Genomic DNA, 13,146 nt, shown 5'->3' on the forward strand with positions numbered 1-13,146 from the left:
TTTTAGTAAATACTCGTATGACAATTAGAAAATGAATGCAGGTTTCTGTATATAAGGCATATGTGACCAGGTAAAATATGAGTCTGAAGTTACCTGCTGCTATTAAAGGCCATTACAATTGCCATTAGCTTTCAAGTAGCGTTAGCGTGCTATATGCACACCAATCGCACCGAGTCACTGTAGCAATGATTTCCAGGAAACATTCAAGAACAGAGGTTTGCTACTTTAACCATCTGTGAGATCAAGCAGCTGTATTAAGAGAGTAAGCAGCTGCTTACCTATAGGAACACCACAATTGTTTCAGGTATCTTTTCGAAATTCATCCACAAAATGGGAAGGTCTACCAAAAAGAGAGAAGTCACTTACTGTATGACAACCTCCAGAGCCTGACCTAGGGAGACAGGCTTATTATTGAGAACATTAAAATCCAGCTGATGACTGAGATAGGATGTGGCTTCCAGCAAACGATTAAATTCTTGCTCCACCATTTCATCTTTCTCTTTGGGAACCTAGGAGACAAAAGAACAAACATTGTTCTTAACCTATTCATAAATAATACAGTTGCTGAGAATAGCCCTTGTAAAAACAATTTTAATACCTTTAGCTCTCTCAAATGGTCAGACGCCAAGGTCTGTACAACACAATGTCACACTTTGCCAGGATGGGCACAAGAAGAGCTGTCAAACCATGATCACAGGCTTCTCTTGCAAGAGAAAATCAAACTGCTTTATGGGCTCATAAGATTTCCATACCGAAAAGGAAGATGTGTTCATCAAAGCTACAGAAGCTTGCCAAAAGGCTCTGACGGAAGGATGGCTCTACACAATCACAAGGCTTTAGAAGGCTTGGCATTGTTCAGCGAAGTAGACAGGCAGTAATTTATCTACTGGAATGATCACTGTGACTAAGAACTAACAATCCAGCTTTTCTAGGATGAAGGCAGAAACACTGCAGGACATGTACAGAATGGTGATATTTTACTGTACTGATGATACTCAGTTAAATAGCGATTATCATCTCACTAAATAATTAAATAGTGAGTGCTGCCAGTATGAAAATACCTGTTACATGATGAGAGCTCAAGTGCTGGAACGAGCAAACCTTACATCTGTTAAGCCACGCATGGGTTAAACAAAGAAGAGAGAGAAACACTGATGAGTGTAAGGGAAAAAATCATCATGAGGAAAAGAAAAAACTATTTGCTTCAGAAAGACAGGGAAAGCTCTTGGATGGCTGCTAAACAGAACGAAAATAACTTGAGAGGTGTTGTTAACAGTGCTAAGCCTATCCCTATGACTTGATCAGATGGCTCTTTTCTTATTCAACCCTAACTCAAAGGATACTCTGTGTTAAGTGGCAAGTATCTCATCGCTCTAATTACGACTCCTCTTCGACTTTGCAGCTGGCCACTCATTCTTGTGCCAGTGGTTACCTTCAAACCCTGTAGGTCTTTCTTCTCTGGCATTTTCCCAGACTGAAACACTGAAGTTCACAATTAACAACTGTATTTCATCTCTGGGTACATACCATAAGTGTTATAAGCCAACTTGTCTACCAGTCTGTACTAAGATGTTGATTCTCCCACTATTTTTGCAGTGAAATGTCTTAGAAGCCCTGTACTGTTCTGCAGGCAGCATCTCACTGAATACTTAAGGCACCGTGAAATCAATCTCCCTATTTCTGATGCATCTCTGACAGAATTTTAAGAACGAAGGTAATTCCCCCACCCCCTGGCAGCCAAAGACTAGTAACTCACCAACTCTGCAATCCATGCAAGGTTCTCCTATTTTCTTAATTATTCGTTCAATTCTCTTACCATTCAAAGTTATGAGGTCTCAAAAATGAATGATATCTTTTTTGACACAACTATATTGTGTATTAAGCCCAGCACTTATTTCTCAAAATCATGTGTTTTTAAAACATGATTAAAGTTTTGCAGTACTGTAAGTTCAGAGGTTGGAATATTGTATGCAACAGCACTATAAAAGACACAGATTATATGATGACTGGAGCATATATCTAAAGATTATGAGGGTATTTCAAGCTATCTCTACACTTATCTTCAGTCTTGTCCAATCTCCAATTTCAAGATATAGATGCATGTTTACATTTCTGCTCATTTGTGAAAAACTGAGTATCTGCCCCAATGCAATCATATTGATCACTCTGATTAATACTGCTCCCCTTCAAGATTAAAGCTGAAACTTCCTCTTCAGCCAGATCTGTACTTAAGACGCCGCTCCTCTCTGGTAGTTGCTGCCAGTCAATATTTGATAACAATTATGTAGCTCCATAGCTGTGTAACAATATAACTTGCACCTGTTGTGTCCAAAAACATGTGGGTTTGATTCTAGGTAGAACACGTATTTCACAATTATGAGACTATTTTCCTATGTGTACCAGCAGAAACCTTCAACAAGGCTACTGACCATAGCAGAGGCATAAGGGAAGCTTCAAATGGCAGTTCCTAAATGTAAACTCTTTTGTCGCATACCTGTGATACACCCACTGCTGACTTAAATTTGGCATTCTGGTACCACATCTGAACACCGACCTACTTTAACAGCATGGGTCCACACTACTGTAACCTTTTGGTTTTTTTCATTATGAAAACAGAAGAGCTGGAAATTAAAAGGCCTGATCCAAATGACTTTGATTCTAGTACACTTTCATACAGTCTATCCATGGATAAGTGATTCTGCCTCTGAAGAGAAGACTCTGGTGATGGACAGAGTGATGCTGCAGCTTCTGGCTTAAGTCAAAGCCCTGTCTGTGTGGGCCATGATCTGGTATACGTCCCCAGTGGTGGTCTCTGTGGGAAACAGGACTTGCTACTACTAAGCACTGCCTTAAGGCTAAACAGAGATGCTCCACAGAGTCTACACAGGGTAGGCTCCACAGAATGATTAGATTTCTAAGTTCTTCTCTAGATGAAGGAAGTGTAGGATAGCTCCCCTGACTAAAATTAGATCTCCTGTTTCAAGAAACCAATGGCAATCACTTTTATCATTTAAGCAGTGTCTTCCAAGCTCCAGCGTAAGCATCTATGATTGCACCACAGTCCATCTGTGGTAAGTGAAGCAGCACTGCCCAAGCATGCAGAGGTGGCATCAGGCAAACCAGAAGTCAGCCAAGGCTGAAACTGAGACGCTGCACGTGAAAGGCTGAGAAACAGCCCTCTCTCCATGTGCAGTGGTGGCTGAAGACCAAGGATAAGGCAGCCTGCAGACTGCTGCTGAACCTAATGGTAATGGATAGAGAAAAGGTTAAAGCACAAAATTCATTTTTGCCCCAGCCCCAATCTCTTCTCCTCAGTATATTCTCAACAAGCTGGGGGAATGTGCTGACAAAAACCTGATAAAATTCAAAGGCTGAACTTTGAAACTGCAATGGAATAGCCCCATGCATCAGGACAGACTGAGGACTGACTGTTGGGTATCAGGATGAAAAGGATCTAAGGATTCTGGTGGAAAAGAAATTGAAGACGGTATTAAAATGCACGCTTCCCTGCAATGTGAAGTTAGAATGAAGAAAAGGAAGAGAAATAACATTTTTATATTCACATTGCATAACTCTTCAAAGCTGGTGTCTGTGTCTCATGCAGAAGCTTTGGCAGATGTACAGGCAGCAGAACTTCCCAAAAACTACTCAGAACTTCTAAGTTTTTGAAGGAAACCAACTCAACACAAATGAAGGATCTGAAATTTGCAATCATTAACTGTCTGTCCTAGATGCAGGGAATTTGATTCCATCTTCACTTCTTCATTGAGAAGATTTTAGTAGGTAACACCATGGCAAAGACGACAATAATAACCACAGCAGTAGTAATTGAATGTACTGAACTGCTCATTCTGAGTTCATCATACAGTTGTGAGTAGCAAGAAGAGATTTATACCCTCACTGCAAAGCTCAACAATGAGGACGGACACTCAGTGCAGAACTTGTACTTTGTCCTTCAGTAAAATGCAGAGTGGAGCAAAAGACAGACTGGAAGTAACAGTTAACTAAGGAAAAGACACTTGTGTAGATGTGAAAAGCTGTCAAGATAGCAGCCAAGGTATGAAGGACATCCAATTGTCACTTGTTCCTAGACTTCTAGATGCATTCCCTGCTTCAGGTGTCTGAATTATTACCTCATGTATATTCTTTTCCAAGGGATCTTTGATACTTCCTAGCATGGCTGGGAAATTTGCTAATTTAAAAGCTACAACTTGCCTCCTGTTAAGGACCATGAAGTTTGTCAAAACAAAGTGGGAAGGTTTTGAGGAGCTCCCAGATGGGAGAGGAGAAACATAGCAGTGCAGAGGCTAACACATTACATGCAGGACTGGCTTCACAACATGTGAGCAGACTGTCTACTGTAGAATTGTCTACAATGCCTTGGTAATTTTTCCTGAGTTTATTACAGCATCCTATTGACTCATGCACTAAGAGGAGCTGCAGCTGCCAGGTTACAAACAAGTTTGAGCCAAGGATCACTTTTCCAGGCCTCTAGCAAGAAGCCCAGTATCCTCACCTATCTTCTTTCAGAAGTTACTCTTTGTACCATGGTTTAAGATCCATCAGGTAGGACTTTTAGTCAATACATGTGTGAGATTCAGCGTTAAACTAGGATCTATCATTTCTATGTCTAATAGCACTCGACACTAGAGCAGAGGTTTGTGAATTGCAGCTCTAGATTATTATTGCTGAGCTGTTGTATGCATTCAACCAGTTAGCATTGGTTAGTCAATCCTTTAAAAACCAGCAGCAAAGTACAGCAGCCAGAATGATTTGTTTTGGGGAAAAGGAGTACCAGGAAGAACAGAAGCTAGAGTGCCAGCACAGCAGATAATTGTTTCAAAGAGCAAGACAGGTGACTGTCTAAGGAAAAGCCGTAATGAATTTGGGAAAAACAAACAGGAACTTGGTTTCCACAAACCTCTGAAATGCAGAGGTAAAAACTCATGTGGAAAGAGCAGGTTTTAGAGGAATATGTGCAGGTATGCTACAATATTACTAAAATGCCTAAAAAGGGACAGACACTTTCCTTCTTCCCTCTCTCTGAAAGCCATCTCATGCTAGACCAATAGGCTGGCAACATACTTGAGATATACTTCTTCTTCTTTATATACATATATATACATATATATACATATATATACATACTTCTTCTTTAAAAGGATTATGGGAACAGTATCAGACTTACAGCTTGTCCGTTCGCTTCATAAAGTGGACATTTTTGTTTGATCTTTGCCAATTCCATATTAACTTGTTTGCTGACCACAGCCATGGGATTTCCTCCTGGAAAAGATTTTATATAGTTAACAGAGACTCCTGTAAAATTTGTCTGCAATTAAACAAAAAAACTCCACATTTAAAGCAATTTCAGAGACTAAAACACCAACTTCAGTGAATGCACTCCACTGACCTAGTGTAACACTGCCAAAGGTCTGCATTTCACAGTGATTCCTGCAATGAGGACATGGAAAAAAAATCCACCCATCAAAACTTCAAGGACAGGATGATTATAGGGTGATTATACAAGCAGAGCCCTAGAGTGGCAGCAATCTTACTATGACTGAGAGTTTATAGCTGTAAACACATCTGCAAGCAGAGTGTTTGAAAAGTCATGGAAAGCTCTCAAAGCTGCACAGTAACAGGAGCTATAGTCCAAGCATAGTGACATGGAAATGAAACCAAAATAATTCAGTTCCTAAAAACTTAGTGGAACTCCAACAAGTGACACTAGTGAACACAAGTTATGAAGATGAACCCCAGATACCAACTGTACCTGGAAGCTGTGTAACTAAAATTAGAAAACAACTGAGAAGACTCCATGTAGAACAACAAGAAAGGCAGAAAGCACCAACTTTAAGCATCCCAAATCCCTAAATATCAAACTGAGGACAGCAGAGGAAAGGAAAAGAACAGACACAAGTGGGAAATGGTATAGAGCAAAGGCAATACAGGCTTACTCCACAAAATTAACTTTGGGAAAAGTTTTTCAGGACTAGCTTCCCAATGTTCTCTGATTCTGCAACTCAAGCAAATGCAGTGTGTTTGTTCAAAATAGAGGGGGAAGTTCAGCCACCTTCCTTGTCTTTAGAGAGGTGACTGAAAAAGCAGAACAGAGTTTTGAAGTAGGCCTAAATAAGTTCATGTTTCTAGTTCAACAACCTACTAAAAATTATAGTTCTTCCACGGTTTACTATTAAAACCAGAAAATATCCCATTACTTCAGTCTTTTGCCTTCTCAAACCACAAGATCAAATCCTTCAGTATGCTTCCCTCTTCTCTTCCAGATTCAGAAATACAAAAGATGCCCTTCAAACCATCTCCATCCCTACACAAATCTTTCTTTCTTTCTTCATAGCATATGCTGCCTCATTCAAGACAAACGGTAGATTGTTTTGGAAAGGAAACACCTATCACGAACAAGTGATCATTCATGGCTGAGGTTTGAGACCATCTTAGGAACCTGAATGTCCACAAATCCATGAGACCTGATGAGACTCATCTGCAGGTCCTGAGGGAGCTGGCAGTGGACACACTGGGGAAAAGGGATGCCATCCAGAGGGACTTTGACATGCTTGAGAGGTGACCGATGCAAACCTCATGAAGTTCAACAAACCAAAGTACAAGGTCCTGCACCTGGGTTGCAGCAATCTCACTCACACCTATAGACTGGGTGGAGAAGTGATTGAGCAGCCCTGCAGAGAAAAACTTGGGGGTGGTGGTTGATGAAAAACTCACCATGAGCTGGCACTGAGTGCTCCCAGCCCAGAAACCAGTGGGCTGCATCAGAAGGGGCATGGCCAGCAGGTCAAAGGAGGGAGCTCTCCCCTTCTACTCTGCTCTTGTGAGACCCCACCCAGAGTGCTGCACACAGTTCTGGCATCCCTAACATAAAAAGGAATGGAACTGTTGGAGCAAGTCCAGAGCAGGCCACAAAGTTGATGAGTGGAACACTTTCCCCTACAAAGACAGGCTGAGAAAGTTGGGACTGTTCTGCCTGGAGAAGAGAAGGTTATGTGGAGACCTCAAAGCAACTTTCCAGTATCTGAAGGGGTCCTACAGGGAAGCCAGAGAGGGACTCCTGGTCAGAAACAGTATTGATAGGACAAGGAGTCCCTTCCAACCCTTAAGATTCTATGATTCTATGAATTAAACATAAAAATATGATAGTCTTTCACTAGTCATTGTTTCTCCATGACTCTGCAAGTTCAGTTCTTTGTCTGGAACCAATTTCTGTATGCAATTTAATAAGACTAATCATGAGACAGACACCAAATTAAGGCAGCCAGTAAAAAAGGGGGGTTTATTATAGGTTTTACAATACTTCATCATTTCCCTACATTGCTGAAGGATATTCCACACTCAACACCTGCCCATCTTCTTAGCAGAGTAACCACGTCAGTAACTGATGCCATCCCATAAAACAGTAATAAATAGGAAGAAATTTGGCTTGTTTGCCATTATTTTTACAACTATTTTTGAAATCACTTGGAGAAAGTACTTCTGAGATTTAAACCCTGAAGAAGGTCCTTCTCTTTAGAATGGCTCTGCATTTCCCCCCCTCCTTTGTTTTCCCCTGTAAATTGAAAGAACACATTCTGTCTCTTTAGGGTCTCTCCCATCATATAGCTTTGCTATTTATGAAAACTACTAACTGCCAAAAAGGTTGAATGAGAACACACACTTTTTAAGAGTTAAAAATACCCAATTGTTTTGACCATGAAAGGAAATAGCATTAAGGTTTCACAGTTACAGCATTATGCCCCTCAATTTTCCTCCCCGGTCCTTTTGATTTTGAAAAACTCACCAAGTCCTGTTACCACCATTGCTCCTAGATCAGCAACGTAGTTCCCTTTGCGAAAGGTAGCAACTCTTCCTCCTACTCGGTCCTTTTAAAAGCACAAAATATTAACCTCCAGTTACATTCAGTAAGACATCTCACTGAAATATAATCACTGAAACTTCTACAAAACATGGTGCAGGTATTCTCCTAAATGAAGGTTCAAAAACCAAACATACACTTTGCCAAAAACCTCTGCAAATGAACTCAATCCCACTTAATTTGCCTAAGTTAAGGAATAAAATGTTTAAGTTGCATTTTAAAAAGGAGAAGAAAAAAGGAAAGAAATAGAAAAAAAGATGCCTAATCTGATTTGGGCAGATTAAAGTATTTCTACAGTAGGATCCACTGTGATTCCGAAGCCAATCCCTTCATTGTCCATGGACAAATTTAATTATGTATTAGATTTCCTCCTCCTCCTGATGCCTAAAGATTTTTAGCTTTTTATATATTTTTCATGTATTTGTAACTTTAGTTATAACTTCTAGTACTTTTCCTGCCCTCTCCCACAGTTTAACAAACTCTTAATAATACATTCTTGAAATTCTGTTTAGTCTTCCCTTTAGTCTAGCAAGGACACTTTGTTTTGCACCATATATCATAGACACAATTAAGTGCAGGGCTAAAAGATCAGGAGGGAGGGCTTCAACCGGGCAGAGCCAGGGGGAAAATTACCTAACCAACTACTCTTCTAATTGGACAAGATTTGCTAGGTATACTAATCAACTAACCTTATAAAATTGTGGAAATACTGTACCATGTGTGCATATTGTGCACCTTGAAGGCCTTTCAGTTAAAGATTTGATTTTATATTATCATTTTAACACTCTTTGGTAAAGTTTTGTGTTTTATTCCAGGCAACACTCCCACCTCCTACCACAAAAGCCAACAGCTATATAGGAAATAATTCAGCTGTGCAATCAATTAAGAAGATAATCATGAATCAGCAGTCCATTTCAGAAGCACAAAAAAACCTTTTCATTATTGTCAGAGATTACTAAAGATGACAATTACTTCCCTACCACTGCAAACTTCATTAAAAAAAAAAAGTCACCTTTCCCTATTCTCATCCAATTAGCAGGATGGTATCAGAGAAAAATACTGGTTACAATTAAGCAAAGACCCCAGCCAGCGATCAATTCACATAAAAATGCAAAGTTTGATTTTTAATAATTAAGTCAGCAGTTCAGAAGCATGTAAACTAATAATCTGAAAGCTACAGAAAATCAGTGGAAACAAAGAAACAACTACCACCTGAATTACAGAATAACGCAAAAAAACACTAAGCAGCCTTAAAACCAAAAAAATACAGCCTACTCAAGAGAAGCCTAGAGAATAATTGCTGAAAAATATTGTGCATTATTTTAAAATAGCCTCTTGCCAGATCTACATACTAGTTATAATCATGATGCACAGAACAAAAGCCAGGTTACAGCTAATTAATTCCAGCTTCAAAAATACCCTAACCAACCCCAAAACCCAACCAAGCAAACAATAAGAAAACCCAATATATTCAGGTGAGCAAGAGTCTCCTAAACCATTAAGACTGTTGCACTGCCCTTTGCTGCAGTTGTGTGGAACCTGGGAAATAGCAGCAAGAGCAGTAGCAAAATTAAGAGCCTGAAACACTATTCTAACAAAAAAATTAAAGCAGATTATCTTAAACTGTGCTAGAAAAGTGTCAGAAGCAAACATATAAACAAAACAAAGCCAGGGAGTAAAACATAAGATAAGGTCCAATTGGTCAATGAATTTAAAATAATGTGTATCAAGCTATTCTCAACTGAGTAGATTATATGAAAAAAACTTCAATTAAAAAAAAAGAGAGATTCCACTTTGGGTTGAATATGAAGAATACCTTATTCCTGAACAAAGAAGCAGCTAGTTCACATACCACAAAATGTAGCACTAATTTGGAAGTCTCTGTTCAGCACACAGTAATAAAGAATTAATCCAGGCTTAAAATCCCACCTGATGTCGTGCGGCAGTTCCAAGCCATGATTATATTTAACAAGCAAGTTCTCAAAAAATGGACTCGCATTCTGCTTTCTGGTGAAAACCAATTTCTAATTATGAAAGAAGGTCATTCTAAGCAGTTCCTGGTGTAAGCACACAACACTAGCCCCTGACTATCCAGCCCACCCCTGAGAAAGCATCAGCCAGCTCCCAGCAAGAACAGATCCCCTCAGTTCCTTGTGAGACAGGTTCAGTATCAGCAATCCAGCCTGACTGCCGGGAGCACCACAAACGCTTACCCACCCTGAGCATGCTGCTGGGACACAGTCCTGTTCTAGTACTGAATAGGGTTACTGGTTAAGGTGCCGTATAGAAGTAAAATAGCACATAAATTCTTACTCTGGCTTCCAGAACTGTGACATCCATTCCAAAACTCTGCAACTGGCGAGCTGCTGCCAACCCAGAGACTCCAGAACCAATAATGATCACCTTTCCTGTCTTCTTGGCTAAGGAAAGAGGAAAATCACCTACAGTGGTCCTTTATATATGCAGTACTAAATTGCAGTCACATTAAAGTTGTGTTTAAGAGATACCAAGAACAAAAAGCAGCTTCCTTCTCGTGAGTAGTTCTGACAGAACGAACTCTTTAACAAAAAGAAAACTGAAGTAATTCTGAAAGTAACGCTTGATAATTTTTCTTAATGAGACACGTACAAGGAAAATACGCTAGCAGTACATCTGGAACAAGGAAGAAAACAGGAGAAAAAATGCTTCCAGACAACTGTCTGACGAAGAAAGCCATTTATATTAATTACTGTGGACAAAGTATCATAGTTTTATTTTTTTCATCCCAGCAGGCTAAAATGTAGAAAGGGTAGAGAAGTTCACTTGCAAAATTCAAGAAACACATAAGCATGTAACAGATCTAAGAACAATATTGCGTTTCTGACTTTTGTTATTCAAATGAGGAACCAAGATAACTCATTAAAAAGCGACAGTCTACATTTAGAATTATCTACAGAAGATTTGCCAACATTTTTCCTCTCAAAGTGATTTATGTAAATACATGGCTTCTCTATGCCAAAATAAAACACATTAACATCAATATCCAGATGGCTTTCCAGCCTTCTTCAATTTCTTAGCACTGCAATTCTAAAAAAGAGCACTCAAAAGCTGTCCTAAGAAATCACGGAACAGTAAAACAAAACTTCAATTAGAAACAATGTTCAAGCTCCTTACTTGGAAGGGGCTTCACTCTTTTGTAGATCCCAAAGTTGATCAGCCCATGACGCTCCAGGTAGCTGTGAACCCTGTGAACGAGCACTGTGTCACCTAAAAGAATGTGTAAAGTTTAAAAATTATTCTGCATGCTCAGCAGCATATATGTACTGAGGACATATTCACAGCAGCAATCCAGTCAAGTCCCACTAAACACATCCCTTCCTACAGCTCTGCAGCTCTCCTCATCTTCCTGAGGATGCCGGAGGCTAATTTTCTGAAAAACACCCATGCTGTAATGCAGTTTTGAATCCTGCCTGAAAAGCTGTACAGGACATTACATGCTTATAATCCAATGCAGAAGAACACCTTTCCTGAAACTGACTGCAAAATGCCAAGATCGTGACACAGAACTGTGATGTGATTTGCCAGCATTATGCCAATCCTTACTGTAGTACTGAATTCCCATTTTTCTTTTTAAAAGCACAATAATTCACTATTTTGCAACCCTTGACAGTGTATTTGCATTCATTTCACCACTATTTTCTTCTTCAATTTTATTTTTACGGCTCCCCTCCACCTTTTTCCAGGTTATTAGGATCTTGTTTGAGAAGTGTGGAATGGTCTCCATTTGCAAGCAACTCCTCACTCTTTTACTGCCTTCCAGTCGAAGTCTTATGCAACTTCTTAATGCCTCCCAAAAAACATATGATTAATAATGTTTCACAGCTAAAAACCACCAAGAAGCTGTAGCAAACCTTAAAAACTGCACATGAATTAACCCTACTGTAACAATCCATCTTTTTAGCCACTTCTATGAATCCTGCTAGTGATATTTCTTTACCAGACAAATGAACTCTAACAAATCTGAACCATAAATATAATGCAATACCCCAGTCTGTACATGACCACTCATGGAGCTCCACTAACAAAGGACTCATCTGAAGCAGCTTCTCCCCAATCGAAAGTGAAGGAAAACAGCAATGATACATACAGTACAGTTTTGGCAACGAAAACCTTGACTTACTATTATAAGGTGCTTCTAATTGTTGGATAGTTGCTTCAAACGTCAGCTGAATCTTTGGGTTATCCAACCAGAGCTGCAGCTGTATTTAAACAAACAACACAACACATCATATTAAGCAATACAAAAGAGGTGTTTTCCAGGTGTGTGTTTGCTACCAAATACTGTCAGGAGATGAAATCCCCTAATTAATTAAACTTTGGCAGGACTACCCTAGCCACACTGAACGTTGCCTTCTGGTGTTCCTTAAGGTGTAATACAATCTGTTTGAAATTCTCACACCATTTCAAATAAGTGGAAATGCACCAAGGTAGCACAAAGATGCATTCATCTGGCAACATCAGCCAGCATTGTCTTTTTGTCATCATATTTCATGTTTCCATAAAAGCTACAGCAGTATTTTGTCATGTTACAAGGTTTATTTATCTCCAACATTTAATGATCCAATCCATCTTCACCAATATAAGACACTACCATGGACTACACTGGCCACATATACACAAAAAAGCATATTTACAGGACAGTTACAGTTCAAAAATCAAGTAGGAAGAACTGTCTGTGATATGTTAGTAGGTCAATTCATACTAGAAAAGAACTGTTTTACCAACAGAAGTCCTACTTTGTAGCACAGAGGCAGGAGTTAATAAATAATTTTACTCTTCCATGCCTAGATCTAGGTCATACATAGCATCTCCGCACCATTTTACATTCCATAATTAGACATTTATTTGGGTATCTGTCTAGAGTTGCATTACTGAGCTTCACAGTTCCTCACAGATAGCAAATTAAAGTGGAAATCCTACAACTATAATGAATAGGAATGATTAACAAAAAAATTCCTTACAATTTGGGAGGCTATTTGAGGCAAATGGCTAATTAAGAGGCTGCACACTGCAGTTTGCAGTTCTGCTGAGCACTGGGTTCATATCAGCTGTTCCATAGTCTCTGCTATCGTTGCTGGAAGAGATCCTCTCACAAGCCTTCCTCAAACAGGATTCCTGCTCAGGAACTTGGAGAAGTTCCTCTGAAGTGAATAAGGCCCACAGACCGCAATGCTGCTTTTCCCTGCAAATATCTCTCTCCAGTAATTTCTTAGTTCAGTGGAAGGCTT

The 13,146-nt window shown here is 39.5% G+C and overlaps 1 protein-coding gene across 2 annotated transcripts in view; it reads right to left on the reverse strand.

Annotated features, from left to right (window-relative positions):
• Nucleotides 1–13,146, reverse strand: part of KDM1A (lysine demethylase 1A) — a 40,510-nt gene that overhangs the window by 14,502 nt on the left and 12,862 nt on the right. For both annotated transcript variants that reach the window (XM_069036094.1, XM_069036095.1), the window contains 6 exons: nt 12,039–12,117; nt 11,033–11,125; nt 10,193–10,299; nt 7,805–7,886; nt 5,189–5,283; nt 367–509 (listed from right to left, as the gene is read on the reverse strand). In XM_069036094.1, coding sequence (XP_068892195.1) covers nt 367–509; nt 5,189–5,283; nt 7,805–7,886; nt 10,193–10,299; nt 11,033–11,125; nt 12,039–12,117 — 599 coding nt within the window. The remainder of the gene's footprint in view (nt 1–366; nt 510–5,188; nt 5,284–7,804; nt 7,887–10,192; nt 10,300–11,032; nt 11,126–12,038; nt 12,118–13,146) is intronic.

The sequence above is a fragment of the Aphelocoma coerulescens genome, chromosome 23, assembly GCF_041296385.1.
Source record: "Aphelocoma coerulescens isolate FSJ_1873_10779 chromosome 23, UR_Acoe_1.0, whole genome shotgun sequence".
NCBI lineage: Eukaryota > Metazoa > Chordata > Aves > Passeriformes > Corvidae > Aphelocoma > Aphelocoma coerulescens.